General features: G+C 36.2%; 1 protein-coding gene across 1 annotated transcript in view; it reads left to right on the top strand.

The window, feature by feature from the left end:
* The window catches only part of PIEZO2 (piezo type mechanosensitive ion channel component 2), a gene marked incomplete in the record, with an annotated part of 2710318 nt that overhangs the window by 2115203 nt on the left and 574066 nt on the right, over positions 1-21049 (top strand). Inside the window, 1 exon segment of the mRNA XM_044067359.1 lies at positions 9698-9801. Within this exon segment, the coding sequence (XP_043923294.1) occupies positions 9698-9801 (104 nt within the window).

The raw sequence follows: 21049 nt of genomic DNA, 5'->3' as shown, positions 1-21049 counted from the left end.
ATCAGATGCTGAGGTACAAAGTGAATGAAACAGGATTTTACCAGTCAGAAAAACATTGAGTGTTCCAGTAAGCAGTTGTCGGTGTCAGCAGAGCAATAAATAGCACAGTCACCTTTGATGCAGAATACTGTGGGTTCTATTCACATATCAGCTAGATGGATTGCTGATACTACAGTGGATTATAAGGAAGTTGCTGCACTCCTGAGTGTGTCAGTCTTCAAATACAGTGTTATACCTTAGTCCCATCTGCTTCAGTTTATGGTAGTTCAGATGGATGCAAAAGATTGCACAGCACCTATCAAAAATAATAGGTGAATTTATTTATTTATACATCTTTTTAACTGAATTATAAAAAAAATACATATAACATAATTACATAAGATGTATTAAACCCCATAACAAATCTGCACAACCCCTTCATACATTTTTTTGGTTTGCATTCTTTATCACAATACTCAATATTAGTGAGAATAAAAGCCCACTCAAACAACAACCTTGCTTTACACCTCTCATAATCTTAATTTCTTCCCCAAATCACCCATTAATTAATACTCTATGAATTATCATATACAGATTTAACTAAATTTACCAGCTTATTGTCATCCTTACTTAAATGATAATATCAATTATTTGCTTTTGACAGATACTGACATAAGCTTCTGCAACACCACAAACTATAATCTTTCCTTCACTTCCTGGTGTATTTGATTTCTTAATCAACTCCTTTAAATCTGTATTTCTCACAATAACATTATTATCTTGCTCACTTATTTTTTTAATATCCCATCCATTTTTTTATACTCCACAAATTTGTTACATAATTTTGTCACATCTTTTGGAACCTCCTCAAAATTTTAATTTCTTACTTTTCTCCATGCTTATCTAATACATATTTTTAAATACATTTCCCCAAAGAAAGGAAACTTCTTCTGCTTTACCAAGAACAACAAATTTCTATCTATTTAATAACATTTTAATTCTTAATACAGTCTCTTCTTATAGTTTTTTCTTTTCCCTTTGAAATTTTTCACCCTTATCCAGTCATTAAAATCCTGCAATAGCTTATTATATCTATTTTGTTTTATTTTTCCAAAATATTCTTTACAATATTTTCCATATGCATTATCCACAACTGTTCTACAGAATGATAAAAAGATTGTATAGTGCAAATATCTTCCCATAACCTATTCATCTCTAACTTAAAATATTCCTCTTCTTCTATATCATCTATTAATACTTTAATACCTTCCCTTCCTTAATATACCCATCAATAGAAACTCTGATCTGAAAACAAACTTTGCATGTAGTACATTCTTTTTCAATCAAACTCTCATAAAATAAAATAATCTGTTTCTATTTTAAATTACTTCTAGCATATCCTCTTACCTAACTGCAACTGTCCTTGTTTAATCATTAACTTACATGTTCTGATATCTTTTCAATTTTCTTAAATTGCAAATAAAATTACCTGCTATAATTATTTTAATTTTACCACCAAATATATCTTAATTTCTTAATTTTTTTCTCTTTTTTATTATGTGTGTATATACACACACACACTATTAACCTGTGTACAAATTTCCCATCCCTCACATTACACACCACACATCTAACTGGAGTCTAACTGGAGTAATTACAATAAAATCCAAATATTTAATAATCTTATTCTTAACATATCTTATTCTTAATATATCTTCCCCAAAACAAAATATGATCTCCTTTCCCCATGTAACCTCAGTTTGTTTCCTTCTTTCACTGCTTAACTTCCTAATATATTGCAGAAAAATAACATCATAAAACTATTTGTGACACCATTTAAACACACATAATCTCCTTTTATCATTCAACAGAGAATTGTCTTTTTAAAGAAAACACTTTATTACTATCTCTTTCTTTTTTTATCAGTTTTCATTTGTAATATTCTTACTTTTCTTTTATGTGTTTTTTTAGCAATTGATCCTTTCACATTTTCTTTATTTTCCTCTAATGTTTTGTCAGTACCATCAGCACTTATATTTTATAATGTTTTTGTACATCAGTATAGTGTAGTAATCCCCCCATCCTTTAGCTCAAACTTTTCATATTGTTTTTTAACACAATCAAAGTAATTTACTTCACTTACTTGCCCTTTTATAACATTTTCACTAGTTTCTACTTTTCTATTTCATTTACTATCCCATAATTAAATGAAAGATGATCCACTGTACTACACCTTCTACACAACTTTTAACAACTATTTTCTATATTCCCTATCTCTCCACACTGATAGCATTTTCTGTTATCACATTTGTTTATCAAGTGAATATCAGAACCACAAAAACATGTTTGGGTTGTGCCCAATATCTTATCATGCCCTTTTCATCATTTATAGAATTAAAATTAGATAAATGACAAATACTACCATCTTTACAATCCAATTGCACCTCATCTACCCATGCTCTAATCTACAAAACTCTTTCATCATAGCATTTTAACCTCATTTACTTGTTTGCAGAAAGTACTAAAAACTCCTGTAATTTCTCCTTCAGTCATTCCAGTTTTAAATTACAATCTTACTTTTCTGTTAAGCAGAATATTAAACCCTTTAACCACAAATAAGTTCCAATGTATGCAAAAGATTTTTTTATCATAAGCCATCAAAAGCTTTTGAGGTAACTCAAAAGTTTCAAACGTAATTTCATAAAATGTCTCTTGTCCAATATTCTGATTTGAAATACCTAATTGGGAAAAAACATCATGCCATAAAAATATCTGACAGTAACATCTCATTTTTTAGATTCATTTCAAATAACTGGATGTTGTTTAACTAAACAAAAGTTCATAATATTTTTAACTATTTTTACTAACTTCAGACACAGCATTAGCAGCATATGTCTTCCTTGTCTCAGAGCTAACCTTACGCATATTTACTTGTTACAAATAATTCCTTTTCCTTGTTCAACAAAATCAAAATATCCATTTAGAGGTAAAGTCACATCATCATCATCATTTTGACTACATGACATCCCTCCTTGTTGTAATGCCCCCCTCCCATTGTAGAAGGAATTAGTATTCCACAAAAAAGCACAAAAACTGACAGGCAGAAAAAGAGACATAAAGATGATAGAGTGGACTACTTAAGATATGTACTGTTACTATATCTCAGGATGCCCAGAATTTCTGGATAGAAGATATACAAGATCCACAAAAAATATTATACTTGGGCCATATGAAAAAGGAAGTGACTGTGGAAGTAAAAAATATAAATGGTGCATAAGATGCGATCACAAGGGGGAAGCATAAAACAGAAGGTTAGTAAACTAGAAGTTAAATAAATAGAAGCTGAAGTTATGGAATACCTGAAAATTAAAGGATTTAATGTAAAAAAGTCTAGCACAGGTTATGTCACAGCATGATGGAACAGTGAGTCCCCAAAGTAAGCAGAAACATGAGTAGCAGAGACATCTGAAGAAGACATATGGATATGGTAAAGAAAAAGAAATGTAATATGGTACAATATTAATGCAATGAAGAAAGGAGGAGAAATACAGGCAAAGACAACCAGATATGGAAAATGTTACAGTACAAAAAATACGAAAACAAAGGGGGAAGTAGAAAGGAGAATTCGTAATGGAGAAGTTAAAGAAATAGAAACTGAAGTTATGGATTACCTGCAAAGTAATGTATTTAGTATAGATAATCCAACTCTGGTACAATGAGTGCCCAGATTAGTAAGAAACTGGTGGAACAGTAAGCATTGATCAGTTGTCATATGAAGATACTTTGGAATCTTCAGTAGAAAACCCATACAAAAGTTCAGTTGGAATTGCACAACAAGGGAAGGAGCAGGAAGCAGTGGCAACTCTGATGTGGACTGTAAAGCCAGTAAGTTTCCATATAAAAGAGCAACAGGTGACACAGGATGAAGCTGAAGAGAATATGTCACAGGAAGATGTTCTGGAACTTTCTGCAGAATGCTTGCAGGAAACAGAGAACAAAGAATGTGCCCTTAGTTCAGAAGAAAATGGTCTAAAGGAAGAGTTCATAGGTTCATAGGTTGACACTAGGCTATCTGCCCTAGGGCATTTATAAGCCTAGCCAAAGTGTGTTTGGTTTTCGCCACCCTTTTAGATTAGTTGACTGTGCCTCTGTATAGTAGGTCACATAAGGTAGCCCTTTTAAGTTTAGTTTACTGCACCTCTGTCAAGCAGGGACACAGAAGAGATCCCAGGGGTAAACTTACGATCTCCCATCCACTCGTCAAGATTTCTTTTGAAGAGGGTCAGTGGGGGGGCTCTGCCTAACATGGATTGGGATTTTGTTGTTGCTTGATTTTATTACTTTTAAAGTAAAGTTGTTGCCTGATCTAATAGAGATGGATAGACATACTAAGATGAATGAAAGAAATATATTACAGAAAGTCAATAAGACCCAGAATGTTAGATGTTTGATAAAATAAATGAACACAGTAATCAAGACTATTCACAGAAATTCATTTGATATAAATAAATGGGGTATATTTTGCAGTTAAAGTAACAGCAGACAAAGTCTTACCACAAAAACAAAGGGCAACAAGGGAACGGAAGAGATTAAATCAAATGCCATGGTGGAAGCATCAAATAGAGAAAACTATAAAGCAATTAAGACAAGAAATGTCACTTTTAGAAGAGTACAGAATAGGGAATAGATCAACAAAACACTTAGGAAAATAAATGTGGTAAGAGCAATGTGCAGTATCAGAACAGACCAGGATCTATCATACGCTATTCCAGATAAAAAAAAACTAAAGATATCAGCACAGGCAGAAAAAACTTAGAAGACATGCAGATAAATATAAAGGAAAACTACAAAATAATCAATTCAATAATAACCCAAACATTTTTATAGCAAATTAAGAAACAAGGCAAAAGGAATAGAAATATCACAAAAAAAGAAGAAATAGACACACTTGCAAAAAAGATCTATGAAGACCCTCTGGAAAATAACAGAGATGAAAAGATAGAAGAAGTAAAAGAAATAGTAAGAAGTTCAAATGTACAGGATATGAAATGGGATGAAGCAATGGTCAGAGAAATTTAAACAAAATTAAGAAAAGCTCCCAAATGGAACACCCCAAGTCCAGGTGCAGTACCTAACTTCTGGCTAAAAGTATTAGCATCTTTACACGATGATTTAGCCCTGAGTAAGAACTATTTATATGCTCCTCCTGAGCAGACGCCAGCCTGGTTAACACCAGGAAAAACTATACTCCTCCTTAAGAGTGAATCTACAAGCTATAATAAAAACTATACAGCAATAACTTGTCTTCCAGTGGTCTATAAACTATATAACAGAATTGATGCCGATAGAGTTTATAGTCATTTAGATGAAAACTCAATCATGGCAATAGAACAAAACAGTAATAAAAGAAAGTAATATGGAACAAAGGATATTTGTTGCTAAATAATGTCATAATAGAGAATTGTAAAAAAGGGATAAATCTAAGTATGGCTTGGATAGACTACAAAATGCATTTGACAGCATTTCATTTATGGATAAAGGGGTGACAACAGATGCACAAGATACACCCTACATTGATCAATTACATTGAAGTGATCATGAAACAGTGGCAAACCACTTATAAGCTATCCCAAGGATAAAAATTCAAAGAGGGATATTCCTGGGTGTCTCTTTGTCATAGCTTGTCTTTTGTCTTGCCCTTAACCCATTAATCTATCTACCTAACAAATTAGGTCATGGTTACAATTTGGATTCCAAAAAATAACAAAGTGTGAAAACTTCTCAACTTCTTTTTGTGGGTGATTTAAAACTGTATGGTTCATCAGATGAGGACCCGAAAGCACTACTACTACAAGTGGTCAAAACTTTCTCAGAGAATGTAAGAATGTCATTTGGTCTTCATAAACATGAAAAATCAACCTTTAAAGGAAAAAACTGCAACAACAAGAAAATATTAGTCTGAAACAGGAATGTAATATAAAGGAACTTGAGCAGGTCAGAGTGTATAAATATTTGGGAACTAATGAAAGATTAATAATAAAACATGAACAAATGCAAACAAAAATTAGTAAGGAATATTTTAGAAGACTAAAATTAATACTGAAAACAACACGGACGTCTAGAAACAAGGTCTAAGCTATAAACCAATTTGCTTTTCCTGTTCTAACTTACAGTTTGGGGTGACTGACGGGACCAAAAAGGTACTGGATCAGTTAGACATGAAAACAAGAAAACATTTTTCACACTTATATGATTTATAAAAATCAGTGTAGACCAAGATTATATATTCTCCATTCTGAAGGAGATATGAGCCTCCTCAAAATTGATTACATGTATAGATCTGCGATCATAGGACTGCATACATATCTGCAGATCTCACTAGATCCAAACAGTGAAAGCTTTAAAACATGAGAACAGCAAGTCTAAGATGACTTTCCTGCTTAGTTTAACAGAATCATATCAATGTCAAGCAGGAATGGAAATCAAACCAGAAGTAGACAAAAATCAGGCAACAACTGAATGTGCCAAAAAAACAAAAGAAATAATATAAAGTGAATGATCGGATTAGAAGGCAAGAAATGTGGAAAAGGCATAAACATAGTTGCAAGTACTGAAAACTCCTGGAACAACCTCATAATGATCAGGATCTGATGCTGGAATGGTTAAGGAGAAGTGAATTTAAACTAAAAGACGAAGGTTAATATCGGCAGCCCATGATAGTGAACTACATACCCGTTGGTTTACAAAGTTCTTTGAACATGTCAGAGAAACAAACAAATGCAGGGTTTCTAAAACAGACCTGGAAACAGTCGCACATCTTCTTGCTGGGTATGATGCACTAATGACAGAGGGCCTGTATGCTGAAAGGCACGATAATGTGGCAAGACTGTTGCATTGGGGATTGTGCAAACATTATGGTACTGAAGTAGCTGAGAAACCCTGGAAAACTGAGCCACAAAGCATTATAGAAATTATGAAGTTTATAGCACATAGGATCACCCACTGCTAACAGTTCAAAAAAATAGATACAAGAAAACCAGATATAGTAGCCGATGAAAAGATAACAAAAGTAGCATTGATCATTGAAATTGCTACCCCCAATGATTACAGTGTCTTACATACAGAGAGATACAAAGTCATAAAATATCAGGATTTGCAAGTAGAACTGAGGGCAGTGTGGAAGAAGGATACCTAGAGAGTTCCAATTGCAGTAGGAGCAATGAGTCTTATAAAAAAGAATTTATAGTTATATTTAGATATGCTACTGATACATGTAACTCTGTATGAACCGCAGAAGGAGTCAATTCTGGACACATTGTGGGTGCCACGAAAAGCATTTTTGGCTAACATTAAAGATTAAAACAATACTAATTTCATGAAATTTAGGCATAGTTTGACTTAGCAATAGGGTCCATTCCCATCACAGTATAAGAAACCCAAAAGACTTGGAGAAATTAAATGGAGGAAAAACACTTTTCATTGATTTCCAATCATGAAATATCAATCAGATAATTATCTCTCTCTTCAACCGTATGGCAAGGAGTTTTGTTTTTCAAACTACTTTTCTCAATGCAAGTAATCTGCAAGTGAAAGTAGAGCAATCCATTTTCTGCACTATCTGTAATGTCCATATTAACATCATTTATATCTGCATTCTCAGGATCTTTACTTACCTCCTTTGCAGCACAGCATCCAAAGCCATTCTCCAACTCTCTCTCTCTCTCTCTGCCATTGTTTTCTCTTCCAGTATCAGCTCTACAACACTAATGCTGACTGCAAAAGATTATTGGAAGTTTATCTGATCCTGTGGCCAAATGTTTCCTAGAACTATAAATATCACGTTGGGTCTCCCCATAAAAAGCCACAAGGCTAATGGGACTAGCCTGGTCAAGAAAGTTTAAATAAATAAGTAAATAGAAGTAAAGTAAATAGTAAGAAATCTCTGGTGCAGAGGGATAAAGCTCTGATTAGAGCTCAGACAACACAAGTTTAATTAATAACGTTGGTTCCTGAGATAGAGTTGGAACAGGAAAATGGCTGTATCCATTTTGGGGGAGGCAGAGCCAGACAGGCATTTCATAATCTCTTAATGGAGGGACAGTGATGAAAGTAAACTGCTCTCTGAGGCACTGGATTTTCCAAGCAGCAGACTGATGGTACCTTCAAAGTGTGAGCATTGCTGCATTCTACAGTGATACACAGTTCACATCTCCCTTCCCACTGGAGGTGGTAGACCATTACAGATGCCATCATTGTATGCTGACATACAAATAAAGCTCCCACAAGGCTACCTGAATGATGTTCCCTTGAACAGATTTTGTCCTGAGTTTGGATAACACAGAAAGTGTTGTACTTTTGGTGCTCTGACCTTTAGATGAAACATGCTACTCAGCATGGGGCTGCTCTTGTGAACATTCCAATTTAGGTAAAAATATGGTCAGGCAAAATTCACTAAGCAGATATGCTTGTCACTAGTAACACTGCCACAATTGCCCTTCCAGTAAATAACTTTTATTTTTATTTTTAATATATGTAAGAGTATTACCATGTATGCTGAGTCCATCTCAAATAATTTCTTCTACTCTGAGCTAGAGATATGAGGCATTTTAATACAACTTAGAAACCATGCCGACATTGTAACTCAACTTTGACAAGAAACTGGCTTTGGATACTGGATCTTTATTGTTACTATAAGCAGTTTAAGAACTAAACCAGTAGGGAAACTGAAAAGATTGGTCCCTTCATAAGATATCACCGATAGTTGAAGAATGGTGCTAACCTCCAGACTTGCATTTTCAATATGGTAATAATTTTAAAGATGTAAACAAAAGCATTCAAAACATCAACTGTCTTTATTATGTAATTTGCATTCCAATCCAGATTTCATTTATTTTCTAGTAGTATCAATTATTTCATATTACAAAAAAAATGCAATTCTGGAAGTTGATAATCATGGCATAGCTTTTTGCTCTTGTTGAATTATTGTTTGGTATGCATATAATCTTGCTTCCTTTTTTAGAAAAAAAAAGAAAAATAATTCTGTTCAAGGATATAAGGCATATAACACCTTATGGTCTTAAAACAACTGTGTGTCCACTTGTTGCTTAAATGCAGTTTCAGCAGAAAATGTTAACACATTCTCATTTCATGGTTCCATATTTTTGTGTGAGCTGCACCTGATATCATTAATCAATGTTTTAACTGCTGCAACAGTAATGCCATTTGCAGCAGCCTGTAAAATACTCATCATGGTACATTCTTCTTCATTTTTCCTGGTAGAAAGCTAGCAGCCAGTAACCTTTTTATATTATTTCTGTGTTGTGGCCAAATCATTTGATTCCTGTATCTTTATTGCTTCCAGTATTTACATAGCTGTCTTGCCATGGTTTTTGCTTTCCTTACTGTTTCTCCATGATATTTGCTCATCTTCTTTTATGTTATTTTGTTTTATTTTATTTGTTCCATTGAGTTCTATGACTTCCCTTAATCATAACATACAGAATTCCCTGCTTTACTAGTGTTTATGTCATTACAGTAACATGCACCATTATTTGTGTTATTCTGAATGTCATAAAACTTCACTAGCTCTTTACTATCTCTCTTAATCACCCAGAAAATCTAGTTTTGTTTATGTTGTACATTTGGGAAAATGATTTGGGGCACCAGGAAACAGCACATTAAGAACTGATTGTTAAGTCTATAAACTTGTGTCACTTAGTGGTTCGAAGTGGTGATTACTATCTGTTTGAGACGGACAGTGAAGAGGAAGAGGAAGATGAGAAAAAAGAAGATGATGAAACCCCAAGGAAGTCTGCATTCCAGGTATTTATCTTAAGATGCTGTTCAGTATGTGATTCAGCTTTCTTATCTAATATTAGTGATAATTAATCACTAGAAAATTAAGAATGTTTCTGAGACACAAAGAATTTTTTAATTTCTTACAATAGCTTGCATAAAAACTTTTCACTATGAAAATGCTCAGAGAATGAAATTCTTGTAGATATATAGTTTCCAGAAAAAATAATTAAATGGCCCAAATTAATTATGTATCGAGCACTCAGGCAGTATATAAAGATGCAACCCTTCTGAAGGACAATGTAGAAATTACAATGCTTAAGATGTGCAATGTTTTCCAAATGAGAAATGACATAACTTAACTTCTTCACCTTCATTACTGAGAAGAGAGTAGTTTAGTGCGTCTGTTAAGACAGTGTACCACCCATTTATTGCACTGGTTTGGTTAGGTGTCCAGTGGGGGGCATCAGGTAACCAACTGATGCAGTGCAACAGTAGAATAGCTAGTGCAGGGTGAGAGGGAAAACTGCCCCGGGTGCAAAGTGTTGGGGGCATGATCAGCCAATCCTGATCTCTCTTTCTTTAATGCAATACCAGCTTTTAAAAGCCAGTATGTTATTTCCAGTCAGACCTGAGGGCTATAGCACTTCCTATGTGGTCTAAACTGTAGCAAGCGCTTGCTACAATTATAGTAAATAGTTTGCTACAGTTTAAAATTTAGAAAAAAAATATCTTTTTTAACTAAAACCTGATTGCTGTAGTGCTCCATGAAATTAGAGTATAAACTGTAGCAACTGTTTGATAAATTTGTAGCAAGCAGTTTGCTACAATTTATAAGAATATATATTTTTTAACCAAATTCTTTAGCAATCCTTACAGGCAGGGTCTAAATTGTAGAAACTGTTTGCTACATTTGTAGCAAGCAGTTTGCTCAATTTATAAGATTTTTTTTTAACTAAAACATGAGTGCTGCAGCACTCCCTGCAGGCAGAGTATAAACCGTGGCATCCATTTGCTACATTTGCAGCAAGAAGTTGCTACAGTTTATAAAAAAACATTCATATTTGTTATTTTAATAAAAGTTGGAGAGTCGGTGACAAGACACAGAAACAGGACCTGAATGGCTGGGTAGGAGGAAGGGGCATGTTGTGCATCTGGCCACCCTTTTTTTTTTTGCTCTTTAAAGGAAGACCTTTGGGGGAGAGGGTGGATCTGTATGTAGCCAATCTCTATATCTGCTTAATGCAGATACAACAAAGTGCTCTTTTTTTGCTGTTCACCTGAAGAGATGAGGGGAGTGGGGCACCAGTTCATTGAATTGGCACAGGGCACTGGCTGAGCCAGCTATGCTTCTGCAGTACAAAGGTAGATTGGATCCAAATAAACTATAAGTAGCTAGTGGCCTATAGAATCAACCAGGGAATCAACTGAATAAGCTTGTTGTAGGATGCATTTAAGGTTGAGAGCTAGGATTTTAGGTCAGACAGTAGTTTTTGTTAGCCTGAAAGTAAGATCATTTTTACTTTTAAAGTATTAGCCCTTAAGTGCTTAAAAGCCCTTAAAGAAGAGAGAAGAACAATGATGCATTACAGAATTATATGAATTTTGATTGTTTTTTATTTTGGAAGCCTATGATCTATAAACGAAATGTGCTAATACTGCTAGTATGAAGTACTAAACATTGTACATGAGCATGAACTTTTACCTTATATTACTGTTGTCCTACTGATGACAGCATGTGCCATCCTAAATAACAGTGTGAGACTACTACAGTGACAATTTGCTGAGACCAAGGTATTGTAAGTTAGAAGCAAGTGTTTGGTGGCTTCCAAAGTCAGAAATCTGGAGATGAACTGATAGGTTGCCCTTGAAGTATATCCATTTGTTACAGCATAGTAATATTCATAGACAATGGTCAGATTTCAGTAACAAATCTCACATTTTCTATGGTATGTCATTCATTTTCATACACAATCTGGCAACTGTACACCATTTTTGTGTTTTATATTTAACTTAGAGCTCTGTATCAGTAACTGTGCAACTTTTTGCTGATGTTGTTTTATGTTTAACTTGCAGTTCTGTATTATACCATGTACTATGTAATTACTTTGTAACTACTTCATCGGATTTTCAAGTTCTGTTATCAAACATCTGGCATGTTTCCCTATCATGTATCTTAACATAGCAGTGTTGCTTTCCCTATCATATATCTTCACTGTTTGATTCCTTAAACCTCTTGTATTACAGGTAACATGGGATTGGGATATATGCAAATTACCCTTTAAGGACATCAGGTGTTTCAGCTAAATGGCAATTCTGAATGTCCATGATTCTTCCTTTTAAGTCTATTTATGAACAAATTCAGGCCAATAAAGCCAAATCCCACTAGCTGTGGACATGCATGTTTCTGCCTTACTATGGCATCATCAGCACAGCATAAGTGGAATGTTTGACTAACATTTGGAAACACAGCGTTGTTGTACCCAACTGACCAACCTTTCCTGTAACTAGTCTAGTCCAGATACAGATTTGCTGTATCCAGGACTGTTTGTAAGCTTCTGAGCCCCCCTTGCCTTTCTGTGTTGGAGGGAAGCCTTCTAGCTTATCAGTGGGAGTGGTAAGCACTAGGTAGCCTATCTACCATAAGAGTTGTTTCTGCCCCAAAATTTGTAGTTTATTGGCCGTTTGGGCAGTTTTTCCATCTCTTTCAACTTTCTGGTTTAAAAGCCCATGTTTGCGCTTGTTTCTCACCTTTCCTGTAACTATTCTAGTCCAGATACAGATTTGCTGTATCCATTACTGTTTGTAAGCTTCTGAGCCCCCAAGCCTTTTTGTGTGGGAGGGAACCATTCTAGCTTATCAGTGGGAGTGGTAAGCACTAGGTGGCCTATCTACAAGATCCAGGTACAGATTCTTAGTTTTAGCACTTGAATTTGCTTATTCGTGCTCAGCACTTGTTCAGAACCTGTTATTAGCACTAAATAAGCTTCAAATTACTACAGCACTCAACCTTCCTCTTTACATAGAGGAAAACAGTTTTTGTACTTACTTTCCTAACTTGCTTAGAGAAAAACAGCTCTTATACTCACTTTCCTCACTTGTCTAGAGGAAAGTAGTTTTTTATTCAGGCATGTCCAAGGGTCAGCTTCCAGTGTTCTCTCCTGTCTATCAGATGAATCTGGGCATCTTGAGGCAATGTAGCAATTGCCTCATGCACACAGTCAACCCTCTCCTCCTACCACCCAACACCACAACCTTTGAGAGATGCACTTATCTAGCCAAACTGGAGGTAAAGCTCTCTTCAACCAAGACTGAACCTGACAGTCAGGAGGAGAAGGTAAACACTTGCACCACACCACACTCATCACATAGTCCCACTAAACCTACACCACCAAAATCCACACATAGAAACACAAAAACATTTGCAGGGGCTCTCAGTAATAATCTGCTCAAGCAACAGAGACCTCCAAAGCAAAAACACAATCAACCTTCACCCCCCCAACACAACCCAAATGACACATAGCCCACAGACTCAGTGTGCCAATAAACCACAGCCCATAAGGCAAACCAACGTACCCAACACACTAGTCATATGTGACTCTATAGTCAGGCACACTGATGTCCCACTCACCAGGCTAAATAAGGAGAAGGTTACTGTCAGCTGCCTGTCAGGTGCCAGGATCCGCTACATAACCCATGCACTCAGGTCACTCCACAACAAGTACAAATATGACTCTGTCATTGTCCATGTTGGTGTGAATGACCTGAGATGTACCTCCCTGGACTACATGAAAAGAGACATTGAAGAGCTCTCTAATCTTGTAGCCCAGGCAGGTATGACCCTAGCCCTGAGTAGCATGCTGCCATCACCCAGAATGTTACTGCAGTACAAGGACAAAACTATTGACTTCAACAATTGGCTAACCTTCTGGTGTCATTCTAAGGGGATCCAGTATCTGTCTGCCTGGGATGACATAGTCGACAGACCACAATGCTTTGCCAGAGATGACCTACACCTGGCACCCCTGGGATTCTGGATACTGGCTAAGGCTCTTGCCGCCCCTATAGTATCTTTTTTAGGCAAGGTTCAAATGACAAATCCACCACCATAACAGGAACAGACAAGCAAAAACTGAGGGTAATGCTACTCAATGTTAGAAGTCTAAATTTCAAAATGCACTCACTCAAGGCACTCCTTAAAATGGAGAACATCGATATCTGTGCAGTGACTGAGACCTGGTTCAAGGCTCTAGAGAGCACCCCTGCATTACCAGGCTATAACTCATACCACACTTTCCGGCCATCTAACCTGGACCAGAACACCAAAGGTGGAGGTGTGTCCATATTCATTAAGGATATCCACACCTCCAGGCTAGTTGTGCAGCATAATACATCTGAGGTTATCCTAGTGCAACTAACTCTGGGCAAAACTGCAATCCAAATTGTAGATTGCTACAGATCCCCCACCATGCCCCAGGACTCACACTCCTCTTTTCTTGATATACTGGAAAATAATAGGGTTCAACCAAATACCCTAATAATTGGCGATTTCAACTACCCCACCATTAACTGGGAAAATTACTCATGTACCAACTCTTTCTTGCTCAGTGCTTTCTGGAATTCATAAATTCCAATGCCCTGGATCAACTTATCCAAACCCCCACCAGGGGCAACAATATCCTAGACCTAGTAATTACCAACAAGATTGACTGGTGTTCCACACCTGAAATCAACTCCTCATTGGTCAGATCCGACCATAAGCTAATCTCCCTAGATGTCCGCATCCCGCGCCCACCCACCATTAAGGAAACCATGGTAAAAAGTTTCTCCAAAGCCAACTTTATGCTTCTTAAGACAGAAGTGTCAAACTTCATAACATCCATGCAGATGGGCAATAAATACAGTTATGACTGCTGAATCCTACACAAATGCACTCTATAAGCACTTACACGAGTGCATGGATCATGCTATCCCAAACAGAACCAAGACGCTATACTCCAAAAAAAGGAAGCCAATCTGGTGGTCCCCAGCCACAAACAAACTCTACAACAGAAGGAAGAAACTGTTGCAAAAGTGAGTAAAATCCAATTAGTGGAGGAGCTGCCTGGTCAGCCTCAGTAAGAATCTGAGAATCCTTATAAGATCCTCAAAAGCTAGCTACGAAAACAAAATTGCCACTGATTCTAAGGGCAGCCACAAAGCATTCTATAGCTATGTCAAGAATCTCAATGGCAACACCCAGATCTGCTCTGAGTTACAGCACAACAGCATGAAAATTACAGAACCAACTGATATTGCCAACATCCTGGCAGATAGGTTTCAGTGCTAACTTTAGCCCCACTCTCATCCCCTAAAAGGCCCATATCTATACAGGAAGAATGCAGAGTCCCTGTAATCACATATATGGAGGTAAAATCTGCACTCTCTAAAACCAAAAACACATCATCCATGGGACCGGACAACATCCCAGGCTGCGTTTTACACAAACTTCAGAATGAACTGGCTCCACAGCTAGGCACCATGTTCAGTCATAGTCTCACGTCAGGCTTTGTGCCCACTGAATAGTGCACAGCAACAGTTATCCCACTCCACAAAGGGGGAGCCACCACTGATCCTGGGAACTATCGCCCTATTAGTCTGACAAGCCAAGTCTGCAAGGCCATGGAACATATCATCATGGAACTCATAAACAAAGACATTGGTAACCTCCAAACTCTGGACCCCACCCAGTTTGGATTTGTGAAAGGCAGATCATGCCTTCTGAACCTGATCGACTTCTTTGAGGCAGTCATCAAAGCCATAGATGAGGGTAAGGGGGTTCACATAGCCTATCTTGACCTTGCCAAGGCTTTCGACACCATCCCCCATTCTGGAATTATAGCTAAACTTACTAAACTAAGTATAAATCCCTATGTCACAAGATGGGTTGCCAAATGGCTCACTGACAGAACCCACACTGTAAAAGTTGCAGACTCCAAATCTGACTTCAAATCAGTGACAAGTGGAGTACCACAGGGTTCAGTCTTGGGACCTCTCCTGTTTGATATCTACTTCTCTGAAGTACAGACTAACACAGAAGGCCACTGGCTAACAAAGTTCACAGATGACTGCAAACTAGGAGTCATAGTCAAGTCCCCAAATGATGTGGACATCCTACAGAAGGGCCTCACTGAGACAGATGCTAGTGTCAAAGCCATGGCCTCAAGCTCAATGTCAAAAAGTGCATTGTCATCCCCTTTGGTAAAAACTCTGTACCTATGAACTACCACATAAACGGCAGTCTACTTAATGGTGAATGTGTGATAAGAGACATTGGGACCCAGGTGGACAGTAGTCTCTCCTTTGATAATCACATCACCACAGTAGTCAGGAAATCCTTCTATGTGGCGTACCTCATCACAAAAGGTTCTCATCCAGAAAAAAACAAGTAATTGTTCCCCTCTACTCAGCACTCATTAGACCCATTATAGAGTACAACGCCCCTTTTGGAATGTACCTCACTCAACATCTGCAGCAGCTGGAAAGGCCACAGAAGTACCTCACAAAGAGGATTACTAGCCTCAAACTGATGCCCTACACTGACCATCTCAAAAAACTCCAGCTTTACTCTGTAGTATATCGCCTACTCCGAGGAGATCTCTGCCTAACATATAAAGCTATGTTAAACCCAGAGCTGTTGGGCATGCTACTCCTTAAGAAATCCCAATCCCTCTGAGCTACATGCTCTAGGGACCTAAACCTTGTCTCCACAATAAACAGGACATACTGAAGGGATAGATTACTGTCCCAGAGACTTCCCCTACTCTGGAACAAGCTACCCATCTATGTCAAGCAAAGTTCCTCATTAGCACTCTTCAAGAAAAATCTTGATGAGTGGATGGGAAATATGAAATACACCCCAGAGATCACTTCTATGGCTCTGCTCGACAGGTGCACAGGAAATTAACTTTCTTAGGTGGCGTAAGCCAGGGAACCTTGTTGACTAGGCTTACTTAGGCCCTTGGGCCGATAGCCTAGTACCTACCTATGAACCTATGACATCCATAAATCTTAGGGTGACTGCAAAATATTCCATCTAACAAGCTAAAACAATGATTAAAAAGGTCACACAGAAAAAACAATCAGTTAAAAAACAAAAAGAAAAAACACTTTATGATTCCTTTAAGGAATCATACAGTGGAAAGTCTAACTTTGCTAGATTTTTCTTTTTGTTTTTTAAATGATTTTTTCTGTGTGACCTTTTTCCTCATTGTTTTATCATATATCTTCACATATCAGTTTTGTTTGCTGTTATAATTATTAGTGTAGTATTGTCTAGGAATAAACACAAACAAGGTGAATAAAATAAGTCCCTTATAACTTTGGATAGGATTTTAGTGAGTTAGATTAAATTTAAGTAGCTCTTTATAAACAATAAGAATGAATAATTCAAATCCCTTTTCCAAATGTGGAAGATAAAGACATGACTGTTATGATACTGTCAAAGGCATTGGTAGACTCATTCCTTTCAAAGCTCATAGTGTTTGGGCCACTTGCATTGCTTTTTCACTTTAGAGGCGCATTGTTATCATTATACAGTTATATATGTTATTGCTTTTTGTGCTCAGGCAAGATTAAGTACTTGATGAAAATGAATCCTTTATTCAGTGTAGAGCAGGATGTATTCTGAAGAGCACCAGGAGGCACATAGGTTAATGCACTTCTACGCCGACAGAGGAAGAACTAAGACAAGCAAATGTTCCCCTGTCTTAGTATTTCTTAGTATTTCCAAACCAATGGGTGAAAAGGTCACACAGACAAACCATTCTGTTCAAGCTGCAAGAAAAACCCAGCCAAGCTAGAGTTTTTACTGTGTGATACTGTAAACCTCTTGTAATGGAGGCTCATGGGGTACAGCCAAATGACCCCTTGATAGGGGGGCTTAGATTGTTTATACTTATTCTATATGTGCAGAATGTGTAAATTATAGTATGTTTATTTTCTGTGACATTGCAACTTTGGAGAGAAGTAACATGTAGTAGTAAAACACACAAGTAGAACCAGAGCGGGATGGCAACTTACATTCAAAAAGTCCATTAATCAGCCAGCAACGTATTAATGAAAAATTCTTCTTTATTCCACAAACAAAAGAGAACGAAATGAGCACTTTCGCGTATGTACCATACGCTTCTTCAGATTTCATTATTTATAGAAAAAGCTCAGTTTAAATTGCTATATCTTGCATCCAATTAAGATGATTACCTTATTAATTGATGAAACCTTAAACTTTTTAAAGCCATAGCTGGCTTCTTGAAGAATGTTAGATGTATATAATTTTTTCATTTAATGTAACATATCACAGTATAACTTAATTCTATAGCATCCTAATCATTCTTAAGCTGATTCCAAAATATATAATAAAACCTAAATATAAATACCTAAGTTTAAAAAATATGAATGTATACAATTCATTTCTTATATAAATAAGCAAACCAATTAAATTGGAGAAAAGTAATAGAGCAAAATCAAGCTTATGCCCCTAGGCTACAGGCCGGACTAAAATTAACGCATTGTATGTTGTTCATCATATTGAATAAAGTGCTATGTGCTTGAGACTTATTAACCTACATGCAGATACAAGTATTAATAAATATAAATAAATAAAGCTATACAAATATATGAATATAAATATATAAAACATGGCATTGATAAATATAAACATGTTAAAAAGGGAAGATATGATTAATGTATATATGAGAAATATATGAATAAAATATAGATGTGTTATCTCTTTAGAACCTGAAAAGATATATATATATATAAGGTGTATAATAAACAGTATGTTATTTACGGTTCCTTAATACTGGTTTCAGAGGAACATGTTGATTTAACCCTGGTGGGTGATGTGCCCTCATTTTTAGTATCCATTGTAGTTCCTTCTGTTCTAATGTATTTACTAAATCACCTCCATTGTTACTATCATTGATAATTTGTAGAACCCTGAATCTAAAACTGTGTTTCTCATATTGAATTATATGTTTCGCCAATGCGTTGGCTTCATTATTTTTCTTGATATCATATACATGATTATAAATTCTCTTCTTGAATTCTCTTTTAGTAAGCCCTATATAGAATGCCAAACAATGTTCACAAGTGGCTAAATAAATGACATTACAGGTATCACATGAAGCATAGAATCTGGGTGTAAATACATAATTCAGGATAGGATGTATATATGTTTGTACTTCTGTAATATACTTACACATATTACAGTGTTTGCATGCAAAAGTGCCCAAGTTCATGTTGGGCTCTATATCCATTATTACCTTCTTCGTATATGTTTTACATAGTAATCTCTTCAGATTCTTATTATTCCTATAGGTGAACCTGGGAGTTTCACCTACTAAATTTAAGGTTCTATCATCTACTGTCAACACCTGCCAATGATCACTTATAATATTTTTAATCATCTTATTATCATTTGTATATGTAGTAACAAAGAGAACTTCTTCTTGATATTTGGAGCATGATTTCTTATTATAACTCCAATAGCTTCTTACTTCTTCTATTGTGTTTAAGCTATCTGTTGTTCTAATTACTTGATTTCTAATTCCTTTAACCAATGTCTTATTATAGCCCCTCTGCAGAAACAATTCTTCCATCTTATCTGCTTGAATTCCAAGATCTAGATGTTCTTTACATATCCTGTTCAGTCTAATAAATTGACTTTTCACTATGCCACTAAAGACATATCTTGGATGCATACTATCGAAGCTGAGTAATGCATTTCTCCAACATTTTTTTCTATATAGACTAGATACAATTCTCCCATTACTAATTTTCAGATTTAGATCTAAAAAATTTTACTTCAACATAGGATGCCTCCATCGTAAACCTCAAGAAGCTGGATGTACTCTCTAAATGTTTCAAGAAGTTTTCAAATTGTTCTACTGTGCCTTCCCAAACAATTAAAATATCATCCACAAATCTAGTATATAATAATACTCTCTTGTATAAGTCATTATTAAATAAGTGTTCTCTTTCCCACCAATTAACCACTAAATTTGCATATGTATTAGCGTGTAAATTATAGTATGTTTATTTTCTGTGACATTGCAACTTTGGAGAGAAGTAACATGCTGAGAACAAGGCAGGAGTTTTTTATGTGTTTTACTGTTCATATGTACTCTTAGGTTCAGAGGCCTCAGTATAATTGGGAGGTGTGTAGAGCAAAGTTCCAACATGGGGTTGTAGACTGCTTTGCCAATCTCCCCCCTTCAAAAATGTGTGTGATTTTACTGTATCCTCTGCTGGTCGATAAACCTGCAGCTTCAATACATGAGCTTTGGACAAACTGCTACTCAAGCTGTCAGCTTTGGGACATTTCATCATAGAAATTGTGATTTGAGGTTCACAGTTTGGATAGATTGTAGTGATCTGTGGTCTGTGCTTTCCAGTCATTCTCTTATGGGCAGGAGAAGGATTCCATGGTTCCTTCATAATATAAGATGGCATTTTGTTTTGAATTACTTTTAAAAGTATCTTTCTCTACCAGCTGCACATTTGCAAAGAGACTAAAGCCATATCCCCATCACCAACCTACATACTTATTCTTAAAGTATTCTATATTCTCCACTACAGTGTTGCCAAGAAGAAAAAGCCCACATTTCCTCATGAGGAAAGAGAGGTGGTATCCATCCTCTTATTCCTTGTTGTATTGCTATCTATCTAGGCCACAAATCCAGTTCAGATTTCGAGCATAGCAGCAAGGACTCACCCTTTGCACTAGTGTGCCAACATGTTCATGATGCTGATGTGTGAAGCATCATCCTGCCAGTGTATTTGGCTGAAATCTGGCACCTAAATACTAAGCGTATGGTGTAAATAAATGGTGTTTATTAGCATAGCACATGGCATAACAACTTGAGCTTGTATAGTTTTCCTTCTTCCAATACACTGATGCCAAATGTTTATTTCCCTGTCTGAACAGCTAAATGTAAATATAATTGTGTGTTCTTCAGTGACAGTCCCAAGTACCACCTTTCAAATAAGTAACCTAACTATGTAGACAGCTGAGGGTTATAAATAAATGCATTATATTGGAACTGAACCACTGGTAAGATCTGTTGACCAAACCTAGAGCTAGGGACACTGCTTTTTTGCTACAATTCAGTATTCATGAAGATGAAATTTGTGAAAGACTATAGACAATGGAAACACCTACATGGTAACATCCCAGTAAATCCATATATCCTCAATGCTACCAATGGTGGAGAACCAACCCAGAATTGATTTT

Source organism: Protopterus annectens, chromosome 3.part1 (genome assembly GCF_019279795.1).
Source record: "Protopterus annectens isolate FY-2018-M chromosome 3.part1, PAN1.0, whole genome shotgun sequence".
Taxonomy (NCBI): domain Eukaryota; kingdom Metazoa; phylum Chordata; order Ceratodontiformes; family Protopteridae; genus Protopterus; species Protopterus annectens.
The sequence above is the reverse complement of the archived record's forward strand: the minus strand, read 5'-3'. Positions and strand labels throughout refer to the sequence as shown.